General features: G+C 42.6%; 1 protein-coding gene across 2 annotated transcripts in view; it reads right to left on the bottom strand.

The window, feature by feature from the left end:
* Positions 1 to 23,848, bottom strand: part of LOC134353888 (casein kinase I) — a 65,918-nt gene that overhangs the window by 22,071 nt on the left and 19,999 nt on the right. For both annotated transcript variants that reach the window (XM_063062399.1, XM_063062400.1), the window contains exons 3-5: positions 10,994 to 11,104; positions 7,018 to 7,166; positions 1,269 to 1,497 (exon numbers count right to left, since the gene is read on the bottom strand). In XM_063062399.1, coding sequence (XP_062918469.1) covers positions 1,269 to 1,497; positions 7,018 to 7,166; positions 10,994 to 11,104 — 489 coding nt within the window. The remainder of the gene's footprint in view (positions 1 to 1,268; positions 1,498 to 7,017; positions 7,167 to 10,993; positions 11,105 to 23,848) is intronic.

The following is a 23,848-nucleotide window of genomic DNA, read 5'->3' as shown; positions in this document are numbered from 1 at the left end:
CAAACATTACTGCACAAAACTTTACTGCAACAGTAACCTCAATGGCCACTTTATTAGGTACACCTATACACCTCCGTGTTGATGCAAATATCAATCATGTGGCTGCAACTCAGTGCACAAAAGCATGCAGACATGGTCAGAGATTCAGTTGTTCAGACCAAACATCAGGATGAGAAACAAATGGGATCTAAGTGACTTTGACCATAGAATGATTGTTGGTGTCAAACAGGGTGGTTTGAGCACCTCAGAAACCACAAGGATTTTCACACACAAATCTCTAGAGCTTATAAAGAATGGTGAAAAAACAAAAAACATCCAGTGAGCAGCAGTTCTGTGAGCAAAGATGCCTTGTTAATGAGAGGGCAGAGGAGAATGGCCAGACTGGTTCAAGCTGACAGGAAGGTGACAGTAACTCAAATAGCCACATGTTACAACAGTGGTGTGCAGAAGAGCGTCTTTGAATGCACAACATGTTGATCCTTGAAGTGGATAGACTTCTGGAGAAGACACCAGGTTGAAAGGTGTACCTAATAAGTGGTCACTTAGTTCATGTCCAGTTGAGGTAGCCTGCTCTTTGCCATAAGTGATCATGGATTCCTCCCCCTCTGTGCCCATCTCTCCCTCTCATACGAGTTCCCTCCCCCAGTCATTGGAGATACAATTCTCTACTACAACCTTTGCCCAATGCTGACACAAGAGAATGCAGTAAGACAGAACAAAACAAACTGCTGGAGGAACGGTGTAGGGTTTCAACCCAAAATGACGATTTCAGCCCCACTCCACAGATGGTAACAGACCCTTCCAGCTCAGTGAACCTGTGCTGCCCAATTATACCCATGTGACCAATTAACCTACCAACTCTTATGTCTTTGGAATGGGAGGAAACCACAGCACCCTGAGGAAACTCATGCAGTCATGGGGAGAATGTAGACAGCGGCAGGAACTGAACCCGGGTTTCTGGCACTATAGAGCATTATGCTAACCACCACGCTATCGTGCCACCTACTCGACCAAGTCCTGATGAAGCCTGAAATGCTTGCTCTTTGTTCAATTCCACAGACACTTCCTGATCTGCTGAGTTCCTTCAGCATTTTGTGTATGTGTTACTCTGGGTTTCCAGCATCTGCAGAATCTCATGTGTTTGGGATACTCAACCTACTGGTTTGAAAATCCTCCAGAGGTTTGATTTTTGCTCAAAGTTACCGCCAGAAACTGCAACCCCACTTTCTGTGCAGGTACTAGGATGCGTAGAGTTGCCATTTACTCACCAATGCCCAGATGGGTGTTGATGGAGGCGTACCGAGCTGTGCCCGTCAGGTTTTTGTTTTCCCGATAAGGAATATGCTGGTGAGTCCGTGCATCGCGATACTTTTTGGCCAGGCCAAAGTCGATGATATAAACCAGGTTTCCCTTTTTGCCCAAGCCCATGAGGAAGTTGTCTGGCTTAACATCACGGTGGATGAAATTCTTGGAATGAATGTACTCAATTCGACTGATCTGAGAGTGGGGAGTGAAGAACAGGGAATCATTAGACAGACATCAGATCTGGTTTGCTACACTTGACAGATGCTCTTTTAAAAAGGGAGTCATCACAGATACTCTTAATTTACTAACAGCCTATTTACTAATTTCCTTTTCCATTAACATTTTAGAGTTTTGATTATTTTCAACATTCACTTCCAGACTGCCATCTGTAATGACTTTGTTTTAAAATTTCTATTATGCCATACTGCATGTTTTCAGGACCCGAGTTATAGGAGAAGGTTGAAGCCTTCTGGCATGATGGCAGCGCAACTGGTTACAGCGGCTTCTATGGGGTCAACAAAAGGTGCTATCGTTATACTTAAATGCAAGTCTAATAATCACAAGACCCTGTTATGCGTTAAGAACTCACAAGTACCTCAGGCCTACACCATTAGTAAGTTGCTTGCTGGCAGAGGTAATGAAGGAGCTGTGCTGTCCGAGTTGAAGGAAGCTCACGGTCGAATAGCGCATAGCTCTTCTTGTGATCGCAAGAGCCCTGTGGACATTGTTAATCTGGTACGCCACAAGTTCGATTTGCTGATTTAACTGGATGTGAGTAGGAGCGGATGGAGAAGGCCTAGCCCTCGGCTGTAGCGAGGACTAGGCCTGAAGCCATAGTGTCATCTGTTTACATCACAAAGCCGTTGCGCTTTACTGGAGGCGGTGTGGCACGGTGTCCGGAACGGAGTCAAAGCTGTCCTCCCCGAGTTTCGCTCACCAGAAGACAAACTCTGTTGAGGCTGACTGCGGATTTTTTTACTGGCCATCAATGGACTTGGGCCACAAGCTGCGGGGTCATTTGCTTTTCAGCTGCCGGAACAGAGACATCTGAGCTGCTCCAAAGGGGTGGCGTGGCAGTTGTGGCCACTGAAGATTTAAAGTGGACTGAGGAGACTGGACTATATATTTGTCTGGTTATATTTTTACTAATGTTCTATATGTGCTTGTATAGGCAAGGACCAGGCCTTAAAGACATGGTGTCACCTAGCGGGTGTTGGGAGCCAGTCCGCTGATGACATCAGTGTGGAGTGGTTCTGGACTATACATAGTTTCATATATGGTGAAATGACAATTAAATGAATTGAATAGGTTAGGACTTTACTCCATAGAGTGAAAAATTGAGGGCAGATTTGATAGAGGTACACAAAATTATGAGGGGTACAGATAGGGTAAATGCAAACAAGCTTTTTCCACTGAAGTTGGGTGAGACTAGAGGTCATGGGTTAATAAGGGTGAAAGGTGAAATGTTTAGGGGAACATTTCCACATTTACACTCAGTTGGATCTTTTGTTCTCTGCAATGTTGTATTAATACCCTCTCACCACCATTCTTTTTGCTATTTAATTTCCCCTATCTTCCACTCAATCACAGACCTTTTCTCCCCCTCATTCCTCAAGTTTTTATAAGCAGTTTTCTCTCTCAAATGCTGCTTAAACCTGCTGTGTATTTTCAACATTCATTTTCAGACTGCCATCTGTAATGGAGTATCTTCGTTTTGTTGTGCTGCATCCTTTCAGGAACTGACTCCACTACAGTTCCTCACTGGTCCCATGAATTCTGTCTATCACGTTTCCAAATAGTTCCTTATTTACAATACTACTTTAATTTTTGCTGGGTCAATGAGAGCTGGAAGCTGCCGGGTACACCAAGAGAAGAGAAAAGCAATGGTCATCTTTAAATTCAACACTTTAGGTACAAGAATCTACCTTGAAGCAAATGATAATTGCACTGTTATAGGATCGACGTGGTTAAACTGTTAAAGAGTGCAAAGAAGATTTAGAAGGGCACTGCTGGGATTACAAGGCCCGAGTCTCAAAACTATTGGGAGAAGTTGACGGGGCTAGGTCTTTATTCCTTGAAATGTAGAGAATCAGGGGTGACCTTATAGAAATATTTAAAATGGCACCATGGTAATGTAGTAGTTAGCACAACACTCTTACAGCTCAGGGTGCTGGAGTTCAGAGTTCAATTGTGGTGCCCTCTTCAAGTACTGGTGTGTAGGATGGCACAAACGACCAAGGGTGCCATGTTGCAGATAGCTCAAAAATATTACTCTTCTTCTAGATGCACTTCTTCTGAACTGCGATCAATCGTAGCCTGAAATTTCCCTTTTAAGGAAGCACTTTTGAGCCGATTAAATGACCTTGCATTTTTGTGATCTTCTGGAGCACTTGACATACTAGACTCTCAAGAATGTGGCAATCACTGGGGGTGCACGCTGCGCCCATGTCCTACTGCAGAAGTCAAAACCCGTGATCAGCTCTATTACCCTACGCTGATTAAAAGTGTCGAGCAAGATTAAAATTGTTCGTTTTTTGCAACATGTGTTCAGCGCCATCTGCCAGTGGTTGACCGGTCTCCCTCTCTTATCACCACTACCATCACGCCAGGTCGCCAGATTCAGGAGCAGTTGTTGGCCTTGGAGCCATCTGGCTCCTGGACGGGAGCTTCACTGTCCTTGATACTGAACTGGCTCTGTGGCTGTGGACTCACGTTCTGTGTGTTATTTGTTTACTTTTTTATTGTTTGCACGATTTGTTCTTTTCTCCCCCCACATATTGGTCTTTGTTCAGTGGATTTTTAAAAAATGGGTTCTATTGTGTTTCTTTGTTTTGCGGCTGCCTGCAAGACGACCAATCTCAGGGTTGCATATGACATACATACATTGATAATAAATATACTTCGAGCTTTACTGTTTGTACATCCTTCCTATGAACGCATGTTTCTTCTGAGTGCTCCGGTTTCATCCCACATTCCAAAGACGTACCAGTTAGTAGGTTAATTGGTCCTGTGATTAGGCTAGGGTTAAGCAGGTGGTTTGTTGGGCGCTGCTGCTCATTGGTCAGAAGGGCCTGTTCATGCTGTATCTCTAAATGAAATAAAATTTGAGGTGCATAGATATCAGTCTTTTCAACAGGGCAGAGAAGCTGAAATTAGGGAGCATAGGTTTAGGATGAGGAAAGATTTAAAAGGGGTCTAATGGGTAACTTTCTTCATGCAAATATACGGAATGTGCTAGAGTTAGAGGTTGTAGCAGGTACACCTATATCATTTAAGAAACACTTGGATTGGTACAAGCAGAGGTGGGGCTCAGAGGGATCTGGGCTAAGCTCAAGAAATTAAGGTTAAGATCAAGTTTATTTGTCACTTGAACGACAAAACACACAGTGAAATGACCAACAAAGTTCATTACTGCGTCAGGGGCCGCCTGCAACTTACTAACCCTAACCCGGACATCTTTTGGAATGTGGGAGGAAACTGAAGCACCTGGTGGAAATCTATTTGGTCAATGACAGAATACATAAATTCCTTGCAGATAGTGGCAGGAACTGAAACCTGACCTTCCAAGCTGGGACTAGCGGGGTGGTCACCAAAGTTGGCATGAACTCAGTGGGCTGAAGGGGCTGTATCCATGCTGCACGGTTCTATAAAACTTTCCTACTGATGAATTTAATTAGCAACTACTTGCTTTGCTGTTCAAGAACACTATTTATATTTGTTTACCCACAATCAATTACCATTGCTTGAATGAGCCAGCTGGGTGAACAAAGCAGTTACGTTTGACCATTTGATGCACCGCTTGCATTTGTATAGCAACTTTCAACATTTACTCCTGTGGTGCTTCAGAGGAATAGTATCAGACTAAACTATCACGAATCAACAGAATTTAACACAAGCAAGAGAAAGATGTGCATGGAATCCTTAGGAGCCAAGTAACTGAAGGCATAGCTGATAATTGTGGAGTTGAGAGAGAATAAATCAAGGGTGACATTAGGTCAGTGCATGGGTGAGAAAAGGGTGCCAAAGAGGCAGATCAAGTTGGAGTGAGAGGGGGTGAAGCAAGGAGGGAAGGATCAGTGTAAAAATGAGAAACTATATTAAAGTGTGGCACCACACATCAAAGTTGCTGGTGAATGCAGCAGGCCAGGCAGCATCTCTAGGAAGAGGTACAGTTGACGCTTCAGGCCGAGACCCTAGTGTAGAAAGACGGTGTTATACTAACAGAATGAGCAAGACATTAAACTGTGGCTAGGATGCCTATCGGAGGGTGTTGCACTAACGGAGGGAACAAGACATTAAAGTGTTGCTACGATGCCTATCCGAGGTTATAAGCAAATCCACAGCATTAAGCTGCTGATCAGGGGACGAGTTCCTCATCTACCTACAGGCTGTTTAGAAAAGGCTGAAAGCAGCATGAATCAGAATTCAGTTTGTGCTTATTTGTCAAGGCAAGGCTGGGCATGACTGAAAGGAATGCTTGAACTAAAATTGAAGCAGGTGGTACACTTAAATGAAGTTTATATTTATGGTAAATGTTTCACAATGACTTACATGTTAGACAGATCAACAGAGAGGGAGAAAGAATAATATGACTGGAAGTTTTAGTGACTGAAGCTTTTTGACACTTGGCTCAGTACTAGATGGTTTCTTGTGGCACCCATTAATGCATGCATACTTAAAGTCAGGTTCACAATCAAAGAGCTTGCTCATGATACCAAAGTTGGCAGAGGGTCACTGGATATGGATATCAGTGAGAATGCCAACATTTACTATCTGGACTCAACTGAGGCAGTTAGGACTCAACTACACTGGTGGGTCGGGTCTGAATTCACCTCCTGGCCAACTGGATAGCAAGAGAACTTTTAAAAAGTGCAAGTTAATTCAATAATCTAGAAATAAATACACAACTACAAAACACTGGGCAGCTAGCTAATGATGGTTTTGTTTTCAAAAGAAGCTCCATTTAGAAGGGTTACGATGGAACTGTTTGAACAAAGACAGTGTTGATCTCAAATCTGCCCACTACACTACAGCAGTGATTGATAGCATTAGAGGTCCTGGAGACTGGAGAGACCACAGGGGCTTCAAGCTGCTTTCTTTGCAACAAAGACCGATTTCACTGGTGTACAAATTTATGCAAGCTGAACGGAGAGAACCGATTTCCCTTGGAAGAGAAGGTGATGCAGATTTATGTTATTTATTCAAAGGGAAATGAAGCTTTAGTATACAAAGAGTAATAAGAATCTTGACACTGCCTGAAAAGATGGAAGCAGGAACCCACACCATATTTTGAGATTATCTCTATAATGCAAGAGAGGGGACTCAATGGATTGCTAGACCAAGAGCTTACGAGTGGAATAATCAAGATATCTCCATTTTTGACCATCATATACAGAAAGGTGGGGGGGGGAGATGTTGGGACAATAACATCTGGTCAACTATGAAAATAATAAATGCCACATTCCCCATTAACAAGTGACTGAAATTTAGAAAGTATAGCTTGAAAAAAGGTGCCATACAAGTACAAGATTTGAGAAATACACTGTTGGAGGCCCAACAACGTTTACAGATGGACAAAGTTTAGCCAAAGTTAGAACACACAGCAATGAATTTTAATTCAGCCAATACGTGCTTCAGTAGTTCCATCACAATATATACAAACCCACCCCATTCTTCCGCCGCTCTGCTCAGATTAAGAGTGAAAATTCATACCATCTGGTCTGCAAGGAGAAGCACAGTCTTTAGGCTGAACTTGCGCGAACAGAAATTGAAGAGATCCTCAAGACTAGGACCAAGGAGCTCCATGACCATCACATTATAATCTCCTTCTGCACCACACCACTTAATTGAAGGAATTCCAACTGTAGACAACAAAATCACATGTAAATGTCTGAGCAACAACAGGTTAATAATTACAACACAATCTGCTCAATAGGTGTAAACTTACAGCTGCCTCATGCCAGGAAACGACACTTGGCTAAAGAACGGTCCTGCAATGTGCTGACAATATACTGTTTACACATGAGTCAATTGTTTTTTGCAATGTGACTGACACGTTTTAACGACTTATGATTTCAAAATGCTTATTTTTATCTCCAGCAAGTAGCTAATACATACACTACCCAAACCTGTCAGACACCATCAGCAACAGTTCTGGATCAGAGATTCAGTGCTGTGCAGACATTCATGTACACAGTTATTCCAGCTTGGCTGCTGAAGTGCAGCTTACACAAGAATAGACGTTTACAAGGTACAGCAGTGGAGTGTGCTCTTCTGCTGCTGTAGCCCATCCACTTCAAGGTTCAATGTGTTGTGTGTTCAGAGAGGCTCTTCTGCACACCTCTGTTGTAACTCATTGTTATTTGAATTACTGTCGCCTTCCTGTCAGTTTGAACCAGTCTGGCCATTCTCCTCTGACCTCTCTCATTATCAAGGCATTTCGCCCACAGTAGTAACGGTCACTGGATGTGTGTGTGTGTTTTTTTTCTAAATACCATTCTCTATAAACTGTAGAGACTATTGTGCATGAAAACACCAGATCAGCGAGTTTCAAGTACTCAAACCGCTGTCTGGCACTAACAATTATTCCACGGTTAAAGTCACTTAGATCACATTTCTTTCCTATTGTTTGGTCTGAACAGCATTTGAACCTCTTGACCATGTCTGCATGTTTTTACGCACTGAGTTGCTGCCACATGATTGGTTGATTAGATACTTGCATTAATGTACAGGTGCATCTAATAAAGTGGCCACTGAGTTTACACTACCTAAACCTGCCTGACACCATTAGCAACTCCACTGGATCAAAGACTCAGAGCTGTGCACATATTCACATACATAGCTATTCCAGCCAGACTGCTGAAGTGCAGCACAAACATCTTAAAACATAAAAATAGACATATAATCACACAAGCCCATGTGTCCGGACACATGCCACTTGCAGCAAGAAATAACCCAAACTGGTTTGAAAATCTTTGTGCCTCTAGTACTTAAAGGAACATCAGCTTTGTTTACAGTAGTCTTTGTCGACAGTAAAATACTCAGCTATTGCACACAGCAAATCCAAACATGCAACTTCCCCATTTCTCAGCGTTTAATCATAGTTCAATGTAAGGGACAATTGTTAAGCTTTTCCCACAGGCACACTGCTTTAATTCCCAGAAAATCTCTCCCACAGCAGATGTCTGTGCAGTTGGAGATGGAAAAGAAAGGACTTTAAAGCAGCAAATAGGGCATCAGAGTGCGAGAACACACTCCTCTTGCAATACGGTAGTGTAGTGGTTAGCAGAATGAAATTAAGAGTGAAAGAACACAATCCTCTCGCAATATGGTAGCACAGCAGTTAGCAGTGGCAGCGAGCCAAGTTCAATTCTGACACTGCAAGGATTTGTACATTCTCTTCAAGACTGTATTGTGGATTGCCGCTGGATGCTCCAGTTTCCTCCCACATTCCTGGGATGTACGGGTTAGTAGGTTAATTGGTCACAAGGGTGTAATTGGGTGGTTTCGTTTCTTTGGGCCAGAAGGGCCTATATATCTTAAAAAATATATAATGGACACTTAATATTACTTCTGGATAATATTTAAACATAAAGCTGCCAAAAGCAGCAGCTGGAGTGAGTGGCCAACTTTGATCTTTGGACAAGGACACTTGGCTGCAATGCCTTCCTTTTGACACCAGAGACTTTTTACAGCACGGGTGAGAATGTGAACTAGTAGGCAGCACCAATGGAAGATCTGCTCTAAGAGCTGGCACTTTTGAGATCAAACTCAGGCCAAAGGATTCAGAGCCAGAGAACACTACAAGAGGACTCCATGTTCAGCCAAGACATTGACACCCCACCCCACCCTTCAGTAGATTCATTCAAGACCCTGGTCAACAAGGACACCCATCCAACACTAATGTGGAAAATTGCCCTGTTCTGAGAAAGCAGGCCAAATACAATCTGCCTAATGACTACCCAATCACTGAGCTATCAGAGCAATCAAGCAGTGCTGACTAGCGAAGAAACCCACTCACCCACGCCAAGTCTGATTTCATCAAGGAAACACTGCTCCAGATCTCAGCACATGGTCCAAACATGGGCCGAAGAAATGAATTACAGAAGTAAGAGCAACCGTGTTTGGTATTTTGATCAACAAGTATGAGTGTTCTGCTCCATGTAGTACAGAATGTTACATCTAATAACTGTTTGGATTGATAACTCAAGTTTCAAAAATGATAATTTATTTTACAAAAGTGAGTACCACAAATGAAGTTAACAATTCAACAGCAAACAATGTTTTCTAACTGGATTACTCAAAAGAAAAATCACAGTATAAATCAGCACACCAACTGACTGAAATGTCACTATGCAAATGCTCAGATGAGGAACCACCTCAATCCCACATGCAGACAGCTTTGCCACATATTTATCGCCCACCCCAACAGGCAAGTGGGGCTATGCCAGCTTGTGAACAATTGCATATTTCTAGATTATTTGTCACACATACATTGAAACATACAGTAACATGCGTCCTCTGTGTCAATGAGCACCACACTGAGGACTGTGCTGGAGGCAGCCCACAGGCGCTGCCAGGATTCTGGCACCAACATAGCTTGACTAGAACTCACTAACCGTGTGCAGCTTTGGAATGTTGGAGGAAACTCACTCAGTCACGGGGAGAATGTACAAGCTTCTTACAGACTGTGCAATTGAACCACAATTGCTGGCACTGTAAAATGTTATGCTAGTACTATGTTCTCGTGGAGGCACACCAATGAAGGGCATTAAGCAGCAAGTTCCTGCATTGAGACCCAACATTTGAGGGTATCCAGTATCACACACTGTCCAGTCTGTGCATTTGTCTATTTACAGCCAGGTTAGCCAGTGAAGAAATGAACACAGCCATTTCATACCCACACACCTTCCTTGGCAAGTTCCCCAAAATGTCAGTCAGACAGCACAAAGCAAATTTAACCTCCATTTTTGGGATGACTGAGGATTGTTGAACAGAGCCCAATCCCATCCAGCAGAGCTTTGTTCATCTCAATCCAACCACCTCAGGGGCACCCCATACAGTTTTATTGCAAAAGCAATTCTTTCCTGTAATGAGGCCTGATAAGTGGGTTGTATGTACCACTCAACAGGAGCTCTACTTGGAACTTGCGGCACAAAAAAAACCTTTTCTGACACTTTACAGAAGTGTTGAAACCAAGTTTACTACCTGCAAACCCTTTTCACCCTTCCATCAAGTCATTGGAAAGTTTCTGGATAATGATGCTACTCAACAGTAAGACCCCACCTTGAAGAAATCCAACCACAATTAAAGTTACTTGTCAAGTCTCAGGTTACCCGCACTTTTGCAAGTGCTGAAAATGAGGGTAGAACCACCTGTAAGGAGTTTGTTATGTTCTCCCCATGGCTCTGGTGGAGAGGGATAGCAATTAACATTACCTTTAATTTCTATCCCAGTTGGGGATGTGAAACTTACCCAAGAATTCACAAGTGTAAAATGATGCCAAATGACTAACTTTTTCAGAAAAGTAGATGAGCTCATCAGAACAGAAATAGCAAAGGTTACAAGGCAAACATTCATGGTTACAGACCAACAACCACAACAACAGTAAGGCAACATGTCAGAGATGTTTTTGTCACCTTTCCACCAAATGGTCCAGGTCGGCCTGCACACATGGCCCAGCACTCACCTCCTCCTTGCATCATTTTGTAAAACTTGCTCTCGATATGGAGCTGTGGGTGTTTCGTTTTGACACATTCCAACTTTATTGCAACCTCTTCTCCAGTAGCTATGTTTGCACCTGAAAAAAAGCGATAAAGAATGTAAAAAAAAAAGAGAGAATCTTCCTTCAACAAACATGGGCCTTTTGCCTCATTTGCACTTTTTCCTCCCATCCCAAAATATAACTTGAGAGGGAGAGAGAAGTACTACTGACAGTTTTGGATAATAATCCATACAACATATTTTCGATAAAAGATTTAAGAATAGCTTTATTTGTCACTGTACATCGAAGCAGACACTGAAATGTGTCATCCTGCGTCAATGACTAGCATGGTCAGAAGATTGTGCTGGGGGTAGCCCATAAGTGTCACAAGAGCAAATCTTTCCTGTAATGACGCCTGGTAAGTGGGTTGTATGTACTGCTCAACAGAAGCTTTAGTAGTAGACAAAGCTCTCCTTGGAACTTGCTGTACAAAAAAACCTTCTCTGACACTTTACAGAAATGTTGAAGCTAAGTTAATTACCTCCAAACCCTTTGCCCCCTTTCATCAAGCCAGTTCAGTACAACTCACTAACCCAAACCACATATGTCTTTAGAATATGGGAAGAAACCAGAGCACCCAGAGGAAACCCACACAGTCATGGGTAGAAGGTAGTTTTCTTTTTAAAAAAAAAGGTAAGCTTGAACAGGCTTGCTGACAACCAACACTAGCAGGTCTGGATGGAACTTGTCTGGTGTGCTACCAAACAATTGAAACCTGGAAAAAATAGAACACGCACAATCTATGGGTCAGCTGGACTGGTTTGAAATGTTTGAACTGGACCCACAGTTTTTGAACTATGGGGGGGGGGGGGAGGGAGTTTCCTATCCAGAGACTCAGTCTCTGTGGTTACTAGGGCCAATTCCTCCTCATAAAATATCCATGAATGCCCAAAGTGACTGACAGGATTGAACATTATAAAGGCCACAAGAGATTGCAGATGCTGGAATCTGTTGTAAATGAGCAAGCTGTTGGGAGGAACTCAGCAGGTCAGGCAAAGTCTGTGAAGGGAATGAACAGCTGACATTTTGGGTTCAGAAGAAGGGTGTTAACCTGAAATATTGTCCATTTCCATCCACAAATGCTGCCAACCACTGAGATCTTCTAGCAGGTTACTTTAAAAACTTAGGCCACAGTCCATCAAGTCTGCATCAATGCAGTGGCATCTTCAGTACACAATGAAGCTTTATCAAATTACAAAACAGCTCCTGGAAGGCTTTCTAACATCAGGAAGTTATATAAATGGAAGCCAATCACTCCACTTCTGCCCTCAACACAGACCAGTTGGAACTCCTGTTCCAATAACTATGTTTAAGGCAACATCTTCTGTAATACATTTTCATTTAAAAGATAGAAAACATGCAGCAAGACATCAGCCTGACAGCAGAACCATCCATGTTACTATGCAGGGTGACAAGAGTTAAAACTTTGTGGAAAGACTACATACTTGTAAACCATCTTTCAAAGTCTCAGGATCTCAAAATATTCAACAGATAATATGTACTTTTTGAAGTGTGCCATTGTAGATTAAGTATTAGCCAATTTACTGATACTGATAAGTGACTAAATCAAGAGACCATAAGATATAGGAGCAGAATTAGGCTATTCAGCCCACTGACTTTGCTCCACTATTCCATCATGGCTGATTTATTATTCTTCTCAACCCCATTCTCCTGCCTTTACCCTGTAACCTTTTGACACCCCAACTAATTATCAAAAACAAGAGAAAACCTGCAGATGCTGGAAATTCAAGCAATACACACAAAAGGCTGGAACTCAGCAGGACAGGAAGGATCTATGGAAAAGAGTAAACAGTTGACGTTTTGGGCCAAGACCCTTCAACCGTTTAAAATATACCCAATGACTTGGCCTCCAGGGTCACCTTGTGGCAATGAATTCCACAGATTACCACCCTCTGGCTAAAGAAATTCCTACTCAACTCTCATCTGAAGGGCTGTCGTGTTCTGAGGCTGTGCCCTCTGGTCCTAGACTCCCCACTATGGGAAATACACTCTCCATGTATACTCAATCTCAGCCCTTCGGTATTGGACAGGTTTCAATGAGGTCCCTCCTCATTCTTCTAAACTCCAGCAAGTGAGTGTGAACTTGAGAACCAATCACCATGAGCCAGAGACTCCGGCCCCCCCGCCACCAACAGTGGAAACGACTAACAAGTGTGAGCATAATCTTAAGATGTTTGGAGGAAAGTACAGAGATGGTGATGTCAGGGGTAGTTTTTTTTTCCCTTTTGCATGGAGATATGTGTGTGGAACCCTCTGCCAGGGGTGGTGGGAGAGGTAGATACATCAGGGACATTTAAGAGTCAAGTACATGGATGACAGAAAAATGGAGTTATGATGGTGGGAAGGGTTAGACTAATTTTAGTCTAGGTTAAAAGGTTAACACATTGTGGGCCGAAGGGCTTGTTGTGTACTGTACTATACAAATTATAGCCATGGCTAACTCCACGCTCATCTCTCGGGCAAAACCAAATGAATCTGCCAATGATTTCCTACCACGTGTAGCGTATGCCTGGACGTGTGGTGACCCGGTGCAAGCAATAGGTTGTCTATTTTATAATACATCAGGATGCACATTATCACAAGAACAGCAAGCACATCAAGTATTTGCACACAAGGCTGGCTTAATAACTTTGTTCTAATTCCCAACCAAGTAACACTTAAAATGTGGGTTCCAGGAAGGGGCACAGAATTCAGGAGTGAAAACAGTTTCTTGCACAAGGGTTTAAATTTTGCCTCTCCAGATTATGGTAGCTGCTCATGTCACAAATGACAATGAGAAATGTGAAGTCACATTTAATAAAATTGAGATCACACAAGAATATGGAATGCAAAGGTAAGTTTTGTCATAAATAAAAGTGATAGCAAAATACCTAACTATAACAAGTTCCAACGTTGTTTCCAAGTGGCATCATTTCAGGTTCCTCTCTGGGTGACTAAACTCGTGAATCTACTCTTGACACACCATTGGAGGTACCAAGAGTTGTGGACTATGACAAGCATAGCTGTTCTGGTGACATGTTATTCCAAACTTCAGGTCTGTCATGTGAGATGGAAGCAAAGGCATTCATGACACTATTTTCAAGAACAACAAAGGATCCCTCCTCAATATACTGACCAATACAAGCTGTCCCCAGCTTTTATGAACAATAGAGGATCTTGCCCGATGTACTGCCCAAGACTGGTTGCTCTCAGCTTTGTAAGGGTTCCAATCCCGAGATTTGTTCACAAACTGCGCTTTCATTGTCAGAAACAATTTGACCACCTTCCTCCACCACCGAAACCAAGACGTTTCAATCTGATCCACAAATGTGGAAAGGCTAAACATCTTAACAGTACACTGGCAGCAAATTTAGTTGTAAGTATAATGTTAAACATTACTAAATAGCTGCATTGTCAAATTTACACAATGAATTACTTCTGACTGCAGTCACAGCTGAAGTTCCAATTAAGTTGATTGCTTTGATTGTAGCTTAATCTGAAGAAGCAACATCAATTTTTTTCTCTAATGGGATAGTAGAAATCTGTTTCTCTTGTTTATGTGGTACAAGACCAACAACATCATTGGATTACTATAGATACAACTATTGGGTTCTTTTCACTGTGGATTATTGATAAAATCATTCAATTTCTGGTTTGGGAGAAAAGATAAACGTCCTTTAGGTCATAGTGATTTACATCCTCGTTCCCCAAAGAACAAACAGCAGCCAAATTTATTTTTGAATTTGTGCAAATTCGATTTTGAAATAACACAAGGACTGCAACCAAGCTCAACTGGCCATCACTATATTGCCTGCAACAGTCACTATCCTTCCAATGTACTTCACAGTCCTGAAAGTAAGGCACCATAAATGCAAGTCTCTTTTATGTAGCACCTTTCACATCCTCAGATATCCAAGCTCTACATGAATCTCCCCTCAATCTTCTGCACTCCAAGGAATGAAGTCCTATCTATTCAACCTTTCCTTATAACTCAGGTCCTCAAGTCCTGGCAATATTCTCGTAAATTTTCTCTATACTCTCAGTCTTGATATTGATCCTGTAGCTAGCTGACCAGAACTACACACAATATTCAAAATTAGGCTTCACCAACAACTTATTCAACTTCAAATAGCATCCAACTCCTACACTCAATACTCTGATTTATAAAGACCAATGTGCCAAAAGCTATCTATCACCACCCTTTCTACTTGTGATGCCACTTTAAAGGAATTATAGATCTGTATTCCCAGGTCTCCCTGTTCTACTGCACTCTTCAGAGTCCTACCGTCAACTGAGAAAACTTTAACCTGGTTTGTCTTCCCAGAGTGCAACACCTCATGCTTGTCTGCATTAAATGAGGTCCAAGAGACATTTAGGACAACTCCTCCCTCATCACTGAAGTGCACAGGACAACTCAAATGAAACAGAGACTTAATGTAATTGAAAAGGTCATATTTCTAACGGAGGTAATGTTGTAGTGGGTAAGGTAACATGTGTGAATGACTGGCATCCTGTCACACTCAGCTCAATAATAAGCAAATACTTTGAGATGCTGGTTAAAGACTACATCTGCAGCATGCTACTACCCAAACCGGACCCCTACAATTTGCCTACCGACACAACCAATTGATAGATGACACAACAGCCACAGCTCCACACGCCATCCTTACACACCTGGAGAAGAGGTATGCTTATGTGAGAATGCTGTTCTTGGACTACAGTTCAGCATTCAACACCATAATTCCCTCCAGGCTTGACAAGAAGCTCAGAGACCTTGGCCTTCACCCTGCCTTGTTCAGCTGGGTCTTAGACTTCCTGTCAGATCGCCGGCAGGTGGTAAGAGTGGGCTCCCTCACCTCTGCCCCTCAACACAGAAGCCCCTCAGGGCTGTGTCCCAAGCCTCCTCCTTTTCTCTCTATTACCCATGACTGTGTCACCACACACAGCTCCAAACTGCTAATTAAATTTGCTGACGACACTACTCTGATTGCCTAATCTCGAATAATAACCAGGCAGCTTACAGAGAGGAAGTCATCACAGTGGTGTCAAGAAGACAACCTCTCCCTCAATGTCACAAAAACAAAGGAGCTGGTTGTGGACTACAGGAGGAATGGAGACAGATTAATCCCTATTGACATCAATGGATCTGGGCTTGAGAGGACAAACAGTTTTAAGTTCCTTGGCATACATATCATCGAGGATCTCACGTGGTCTGTACATACTGGCTGTATGATGAAAAAAGTACAACAGTGCCTCTTTCATCTCAGATGGTTGAAGTAGTTTGGCATGAGTCCCCAGATCCCAAGGACTTTCTACAGGGACACAAATGAGAGCATCCTGACTGGCTGCATCACTGCCTGGTATGGGAAATGTACTTCCCTCAATTGCAGGACTCTGCAGAGAGTGGTACAGACAGCCCAGTGCATCTGTGGATGTGAACTTCCCACTATTCAGGACATTTACAAAGAGAGGTGAATAAAAAAGGGCCTGACGGATCATTGGGGACCCGAGTCACCCCAACCACAAACCGTTACAGCTGCTACCATCCAGGAAACAGTACCACAGCATAATAGGACCAACAGACTCCGGAACAGCTTCTTCCATCAGACCATCAGAATGATTCATTCACGCAGATACAATTGTATTTCCATGCTATACTGACTGTCCTGTTGTACATACTATTCATTACAAATTACTATAAATTGCGCATTCAGACAGAGACGTAATGTAAAGATTTTTACCCCTCATGTATGTGAAGGAAGTAAGAAATAATTCTATTCAATTCAAACCTTTTTGTATTATGGGCTGAAGTGAAGTGAGGGCAGAGGGGGAAGAAGAACATTAGAAAATTACACAAAACAGTTGAAACATTTGGGCCAGTTAACTAGAGTTTGCAGTGCTTCCAGAGTCAAGCAAAGAACTAAACACGATAAGAAGGGCACTATATTGTAATGAATATTTTACAAGATCAGCTGCAAGATTCAGGTTCACTACCCTTGCTGTGAGGAGTTTGTACATTCTCCCCGTGACTACGTGAGTTTCCTCTCACATTCCAAGGATGTATGGTATGGATTAGTGAGTTGTGGGGTCAGAAGCATGGCAACATTTGCGGGCTGCTCCCAACACAATCCTTGCTGAATAGATTTGATGCAAGCGATACATTTAACTGTATGTTTCGTTGTACGTGTGAACACAAAACTAATATTTAAACTTTAAATTGTGACCTTTAATCTAGAGGAAACAAAAAAAAACAAATGTTATAATAGTACATCTACAAAGGAAATGGCTAAAAAAAAATTATTCTCCCACTTTAGTCTGAACTCTTGTTAAGTATACATGCAACTAGTGACCTAATTTGCATAATTTATTCACTCTCGGGGAAGCAGGAATGATTCCTTTTTCTGAGCACAAAGAAAATGCTCCATAGATATTGTGCACTCCAATAATTTGTCACGGAAATGTCAAAATTTCTACCTCCGACAACAGAAATAGAAATACAGACTAGTGGCGTGACTAACAAGCACTCAATGCAATTTAAAATAAGTTGTTCTAGAAGGATCCGTGGTAAGAAGCGTGTTCCTAGGATGGGGACTAGAAGCAACAAAGCAGTTCACAATTTTCATTTATGTAACATCCTAGTATAGAGTCTCAAAGACAAAAAAAAATCAGATTTTTTTCTTCTTGAAAATAACTTACTTGTCATTAAGCCTCTCTTCCTCTCTCCAAGCCCACCTTTAAAAATCTTTGCCCAAGAATTTGGCCAGCTGTCCTAGTATAATTTATTTATTTAGAGATACAGCATGGAACAGCCCTTCCAGCCCGACAACGTGCAACACCCAGCAACCTACCTACTTAATCCTAGCTTAACCAGGGGACAACTTACAATGACCAATTAACCTACCTATCAGTATGCTTTTGAAATGTGGGAGGAAACCCACGTGCTCAAGAGAAGGATGTACGAACTTCTTACAGACAGCAGCAGAATTGAACTCCAAACTCCTACGCCCAAGATGTAATAGTGTCACGCTCATCACTACGCTATCGTGAAGCTCTTTGATTAACACACTGAATAATTGAGGAAGCTTCTAAGAAGCACTTTTCCAGACTATCTACTCAACTTTTTTGTTGAAAGCATAGGAATAAGTGATGGTTTCAACAATGGACACCACTCACCTCAATTGTCACCTTTATCATGTAAGGGGTTTCTTCTTTTATGTCACTGTGAAGGCTAACAAAATGGCTTCTTCATTATGTTACAATTAAAATGGCTTTTCTGTAATAATAACTGCAATGTAAGGAGTTCTCTCTCTCTCTCTGCTTGTTTGGGTTATATTATTGGTAAGAGAGGGAACGAACCAATTGGGATAGACGTTATTCTTTCTTCTGTGTCTGTAAGCTATCATGTTTCGCGGGCTTTGGGACAGAAGGCGAGATGGGGACAGAGAGTGGAGACGTGATGCTGTGACCCTGGGCAGCAGGACCAACCCCGAGCAGAAGTCCGAGGCCCAGGGTCTTCGGCGAGGAGAGGAAACGAAGACAGACTCGTGTGGAGCGTCTGGTCAATCACCGTGGTTGGTCCCAGGCGCGGGGTCGAGGGGGTCGGAGGGGATCGAATGTTGGAAAGAAGACTACATTAATTGAGCTCCAACTGTCGTGCACGAAGTGGTTGACCTTTGATAAGTCTGGCGCCTTTTATTTTCCTTTTATATTTTACCTCTATTAATTACATAGTTCCAGTAAGATCTATAAAGTGTAATCATTTAATCGCATATGGTGTATTGTCTGTTATTTGGCAGGGTGGGGTACATCACACAGAATCCACACAAACTTGATTACCCAGCTTGGCGGGGCCGAAGGCTGCTCCCCCTAGACGAAAGCGAGCTGAATGAGCCTAAGGCTTACCAGGGGGCTACAATCGTTTGCTCATTTGTTGATATATTCAAGCCTAAAGCCTGATTTATACTTCTGTGTCAACACGACGCCATAAGTACTGCGTCACCGCAAACCCTACGCAAAGCCAACATGGATCCCTACGCCAGAGTCTGTGTTGCTGCGACACGCACCTCTCCCAAAATGTAACTGCGCATTGCAGCAATGCAGACCGTAAGAACTGTGATTGGTCCGCTTGATAGCATCGCGCTTCATCCTATGCTGCAATAGCTTCCCATTGGGTGACTGAAGGGCAGGGAAGGAACTCTGGCTGCAATGCTTTCCATAAAGCTTTACAGACCTCCGAAATTATGGAGGACACGTTTCGCTTTTACGAAAAAAGACGCTCGCTTTAAAATTGTTTACCCCGAGAAAGACTACCACGACCATGAAGCCTTGCACAGTGACGTGCGCGAATTGCAGAGCGACGCAGACACACTAACACACAAGTATAAATGCTCTCAACGCGCATAAGTCACTTGCGTAGGTTACAGCGTCAAGTTAATGCAGAAGTATAAATCAGGCTTAACTCACAGATGCTTTGCAGGTGAAAGGTCACAATTAAAGTTTTAAATCTTCTGCCCCCCTCCCCCCACAACCCTGACTTTAAGCCTATGTCCTCTGGCTTTGATTCCCTTTCTCTGGAGGGAAAATACTATGTAGATTCACTCTAATGTGCCCTTCCTAATTGTATACATCTCAGAGTAAACTAATCAAAGTACATATTTGTTACCTTATACTACATTGAGATTCATTTTCTTGCAGGCATTTACAGGAAAAATGAAATATAGTAGAACTTTACAAAAAAAAACTACATCTAAACAAAGACTGTCTCGAGTTGATATGCAACCATTTGTCACTCTACAAACAGAATCTGTGAGGCAGCTTCTTTGCACAAAGGGTGGTGCATAAAAAGCTACCAGAGAAAGTGGCAGGTACATAAAAGTCAGTGGACAGGTACATGATTAGGAAAGGTTGAGGGATATGGGCCAATTGTGGGCACTCTGGGCCCAGTGACCCCTTCCTCATATTCTATTATTCTAGGATGCTGAATATCTGAGCATGGGCAGCAGAATGTATCAGTGTCTCCATTCCCCCTAACTCTTGCTAGAACTAACAGCTGTGCAAACAGGATGTAGAAAACTCACATGATGGAGTTACCATAATCAACCACCCCTTCATGACAAGGCAGCTTCAGGGAGTTGTACACTTCTTACAATTAGACTCTTACTCCAGTAACAAGCTAATAAAAAAACTCAATCTATTGAGTGATTGAATTACCATAAGCTAATATCTGGCAAGAGAAAAAATATACTTATCCTAAAACTAAAACTATCAGAGCCTGTTTCAATTCCACTGCCAAATTCCTACACTATAAAACCAAATGATTACTTAGTTCCTGCAAACAAGTGACTGGGTAGAGATTCATACTGTGATGCAATTACAGAGCACCCCTCTTGTACAAGCCCAGACAGACCACAAAAGGACACCGCAGGCAAGTCTTAGCCAACCCTCCGTGTACAAGTGCTAACAGCTGCTGGAAAAGCTAGCAATGAAGATCATCTTGAAGTCAAACTGCACAGAAACAGTCCCTTTGCTCCACCATGTCTATATCAAACCAAGTTTACTGTCACACGCACGAGGCACAGGTATGATGAAAAACTTGCTTTGCTTGCAGCAACATCACAGGCACCATCCCATCCATCAAAATCCATATGTACTAATCCCATTGACCACTGAAATCCCAGGCTTCAGAACCATCAACTGCTTTTGCTGTTATGAAGGAGGAAAATAAGCAGCAACACCATTACATCACCAGCAAACCGGCTTCAATTCTGTTGTTTGTAATGTTCTCCCCCATGACCACGTGCGTCTCCTCCCATATTCCAAAGACGTGTGGGTTAGTATGTCGCACGTGCGGGTTAGTATGTCGCATGGGTCAATTGGGCTACGTAGGCTCATTGGGCTGGAAGGACCTGTTACGTGCTGAATCTCTAAATAAATAAAATAATCAGCACATAGGACAAAAAGATGGATAAAAGGGACCAGAAGATGATCCCATGAGGAGTGTTTTGTGGCTATGGCCTGTATTTACTGGAGCTTAGAAGAAAGTGTGTGTGTGTGTATGTGGAAATCTCATTGAAACTTATCGAATATTGAACCTTAGATAGAGAGAATGTTTCCAACAGCGGGGGGAGTCTAGGATCAGAGAGCACAGCCTCAGAATAGAGGGACACCCCCTTAGAACAGAGGTGAGGAGGAATTTCTTTAGCTAGAGGGTGAATTCACTGCCAGTGTTGGCTGCAGCGGCCAAGTCATTGGGCACATTTACAGCAGAGGTTGACAGGTCGGAGACGGGCTGATTCAAGGCTGGTGCCGCCACCTGATGCATCGCGGGAGAACACGGAAGATCGGAAGCAGCAGGCTGGCTGCATGCCAAAGACCCGAGTTCTTTGGGCGCAGGGCTCGGAAAAAGCGATGCAACAGTCTTTTAATAGCATAAATCAGTGAGTTGTTTGTTATGTCTCCACTTTCTCTGTGAAACGGGGACACCTCTTTTTCCCTTATTAGGGAGAGAGAGCCTGAGATATGTTAATTACTGGGTGAACAAGTAGTCTTTGGGGTACTGCAAATCTGTGTCTTTATTGACGCTTTGCTGCACGCTCCAGTGCTCGGTGGAGGGTGCCGATGTTTTTTGGCTGGTGGGGGGTGGGGTTGCTGCCTTGCTGCTGCTTGTGCATGAGAGGGGGGTCTGGGGGGAGGGGCTTTGAGGGTTCTAACATTTAATTGTCATTCATTCTTTGGGGCACTCTGTTTTTATGAATGTTTACAAAGAAAAAGAATTTCAGGATGTATATTCTATACATTTCTGACATTAAATGTACCTATTAAACCTATTGATTAGTCAGGCTGTCAAAAGTTATGGGGAGAAGGCAGGAGAATGTGGTTGAGAGGGATATTAAATCAGCCATAATGGATTGGCGGAGCAGACTAATGGGGAATGGACTATGTCTTATGATCTTAATGAACATTAGAACAGTACAGAACAGGAACAGGCCCATTGGTCCACAATGTTGTGCCTATCTAATTAAATTAATAATCAAGTGGCAAGCCTAACTAATCTTCTCTGCTTACACAATATCCATATCCTTCCATTTTCCTCACATTCATGTGCCTATTTAAATGTCTCTTAAAAGTCTCCAATGTATTTGCCTCTCCCTCCACCCTATGTAATGCATTCCAGGCACCCATCACTCTCTATATAAAAAAAAACTTTGAAATTGCCTCTGTCACTTTAAATGCATGCCCTCTGATTTTAGGCATTTCAACTCTGGGGAAAATATACTGTCCTCTACTCTACCTATGGCCTCTTAATCTTATAAACCTCTATCAGATCTCCCCTCAGCCTCCACTAATCTGGAGAAAACAACCCAAATTTGTCCAACCTCTCCTCATAGCACATGAACTCTAAAACAGGCAGCATTCTGGTAAACCTCTTCTGCACCCTCTCCAAAAACTCAACATCCTTCCTATTATGGGCGACAAGAACTGTATGCAATACTCCAGATGCTACCTAACTAGCTTTAAAGAGCAGCATAATGCATGCAAGCTACTCTTAAGTTTATCAATAAGCTTGGCAGCAGCAATCTCAAGATTGTCGCTTTATGCAAATTAAACAGTCTACTTCTCTCACTGGGATAAGGCATGGTGCGGCAAGGAAACCATCAATCAGGCAGAGCAGGGTCAGAAGCAATCAGAATTGTTCTCATGAGCCAAGAATGAGTCTAGTGGCTAATTTCCAGCTTGACAATTACACTGAATACCATCTCAGAAAAGGCAATTTGGCGTCAACAATACATGGAAGCAAAACGACACGGGCCCTCGTTCTCAGCATGCACTCGGTGGGACACGGGCCCCAGTTCCTGGCGCACGCATACGTATCCCTCCTAGCACACAGATTTCTGGATGCAAGGGAAAAAACTAAACCAAAGTTCAGAAGGAATCTCACTGAAACCTACCAGATACCGAAAGACATCTCAACGGGACATGGCGAGATTATTTTCATTAAGAGAACCTCAGCATAAAGGTACAGCTCATTAGAACTGAGGTGAGGAGGAATTTATTCAGCCAGAGGATGGTGAATCCATTGAATTCATTGCCATGGAGGGCTACGGAGGCAAAGTTATTGATGTATTTACAGGCAAAGATCAAGAGATTCTTGACTGGTAAGGGAGTTCCTGGCTATGGGGGCGGAGGAAAAGAATGTGCCTTAAAAATAAAAACACAGCCATGACTGAATGGGAAAACAGACTTGAGCTGAATGGCCTAATTACGCTCCTATAATCTTCTGAAAGCAAGGCAAAGCTGCAGGTTAAGATTAGCAGGGCTTTTGAAGAGGAAAACAAAGCAAGGTGGAGATAACAGAAGAAAACCTTCCCCTCACTTCAACTAGATTCTAAAATGTTATCCTACAATTCATAGCAGTACCCACCCTGGCCCAGCACAAGCTAGGAATCTTTAGCACTAATAACTTCCCTCATCCACAAAATGGTGCTATAAAATATAGAGAAAAGCACTGACAACCCAAAATACAAGGGAGGAAGTGTATAATGCCAAAATGTTGCCAAGCAACAAATAAGTGAAAGATCTATCTCCAGTTAATGACTTTGTAAACCTATCAAATGCAGATGCAAATGAAAGGCCTAATGGCAGAGTTCTGTTTTGTGTTACAGTATTACAGTTGTACAGCAAGTTGCAACATGTCTAGTTAACGTACTAGATTAATGCAGTAGCTTACACAGGATTCGGAATTCCTTTCCAACTGACACTCATCTACTGCAATGAAATAAT

Source organism: Mobula hypostoma, chromosome 11 (assembly GCF_963921235.1).
Source record: "Mobula hypostoma chromosome 11, sMobHyp1.1, whole genome shotgun sequence".
Taxonomy (NCBI): Eukaryota; Metazoa; Chordata; class Chondrichthyes; order Myliobatiformes; family Myliobatidae; genus Mobula; species Mobula hypostoma.
Note: the sequence above shows the minus strand (reverse complement) of the source record. Positions and strands in the feature narration are given on the sequence as shown.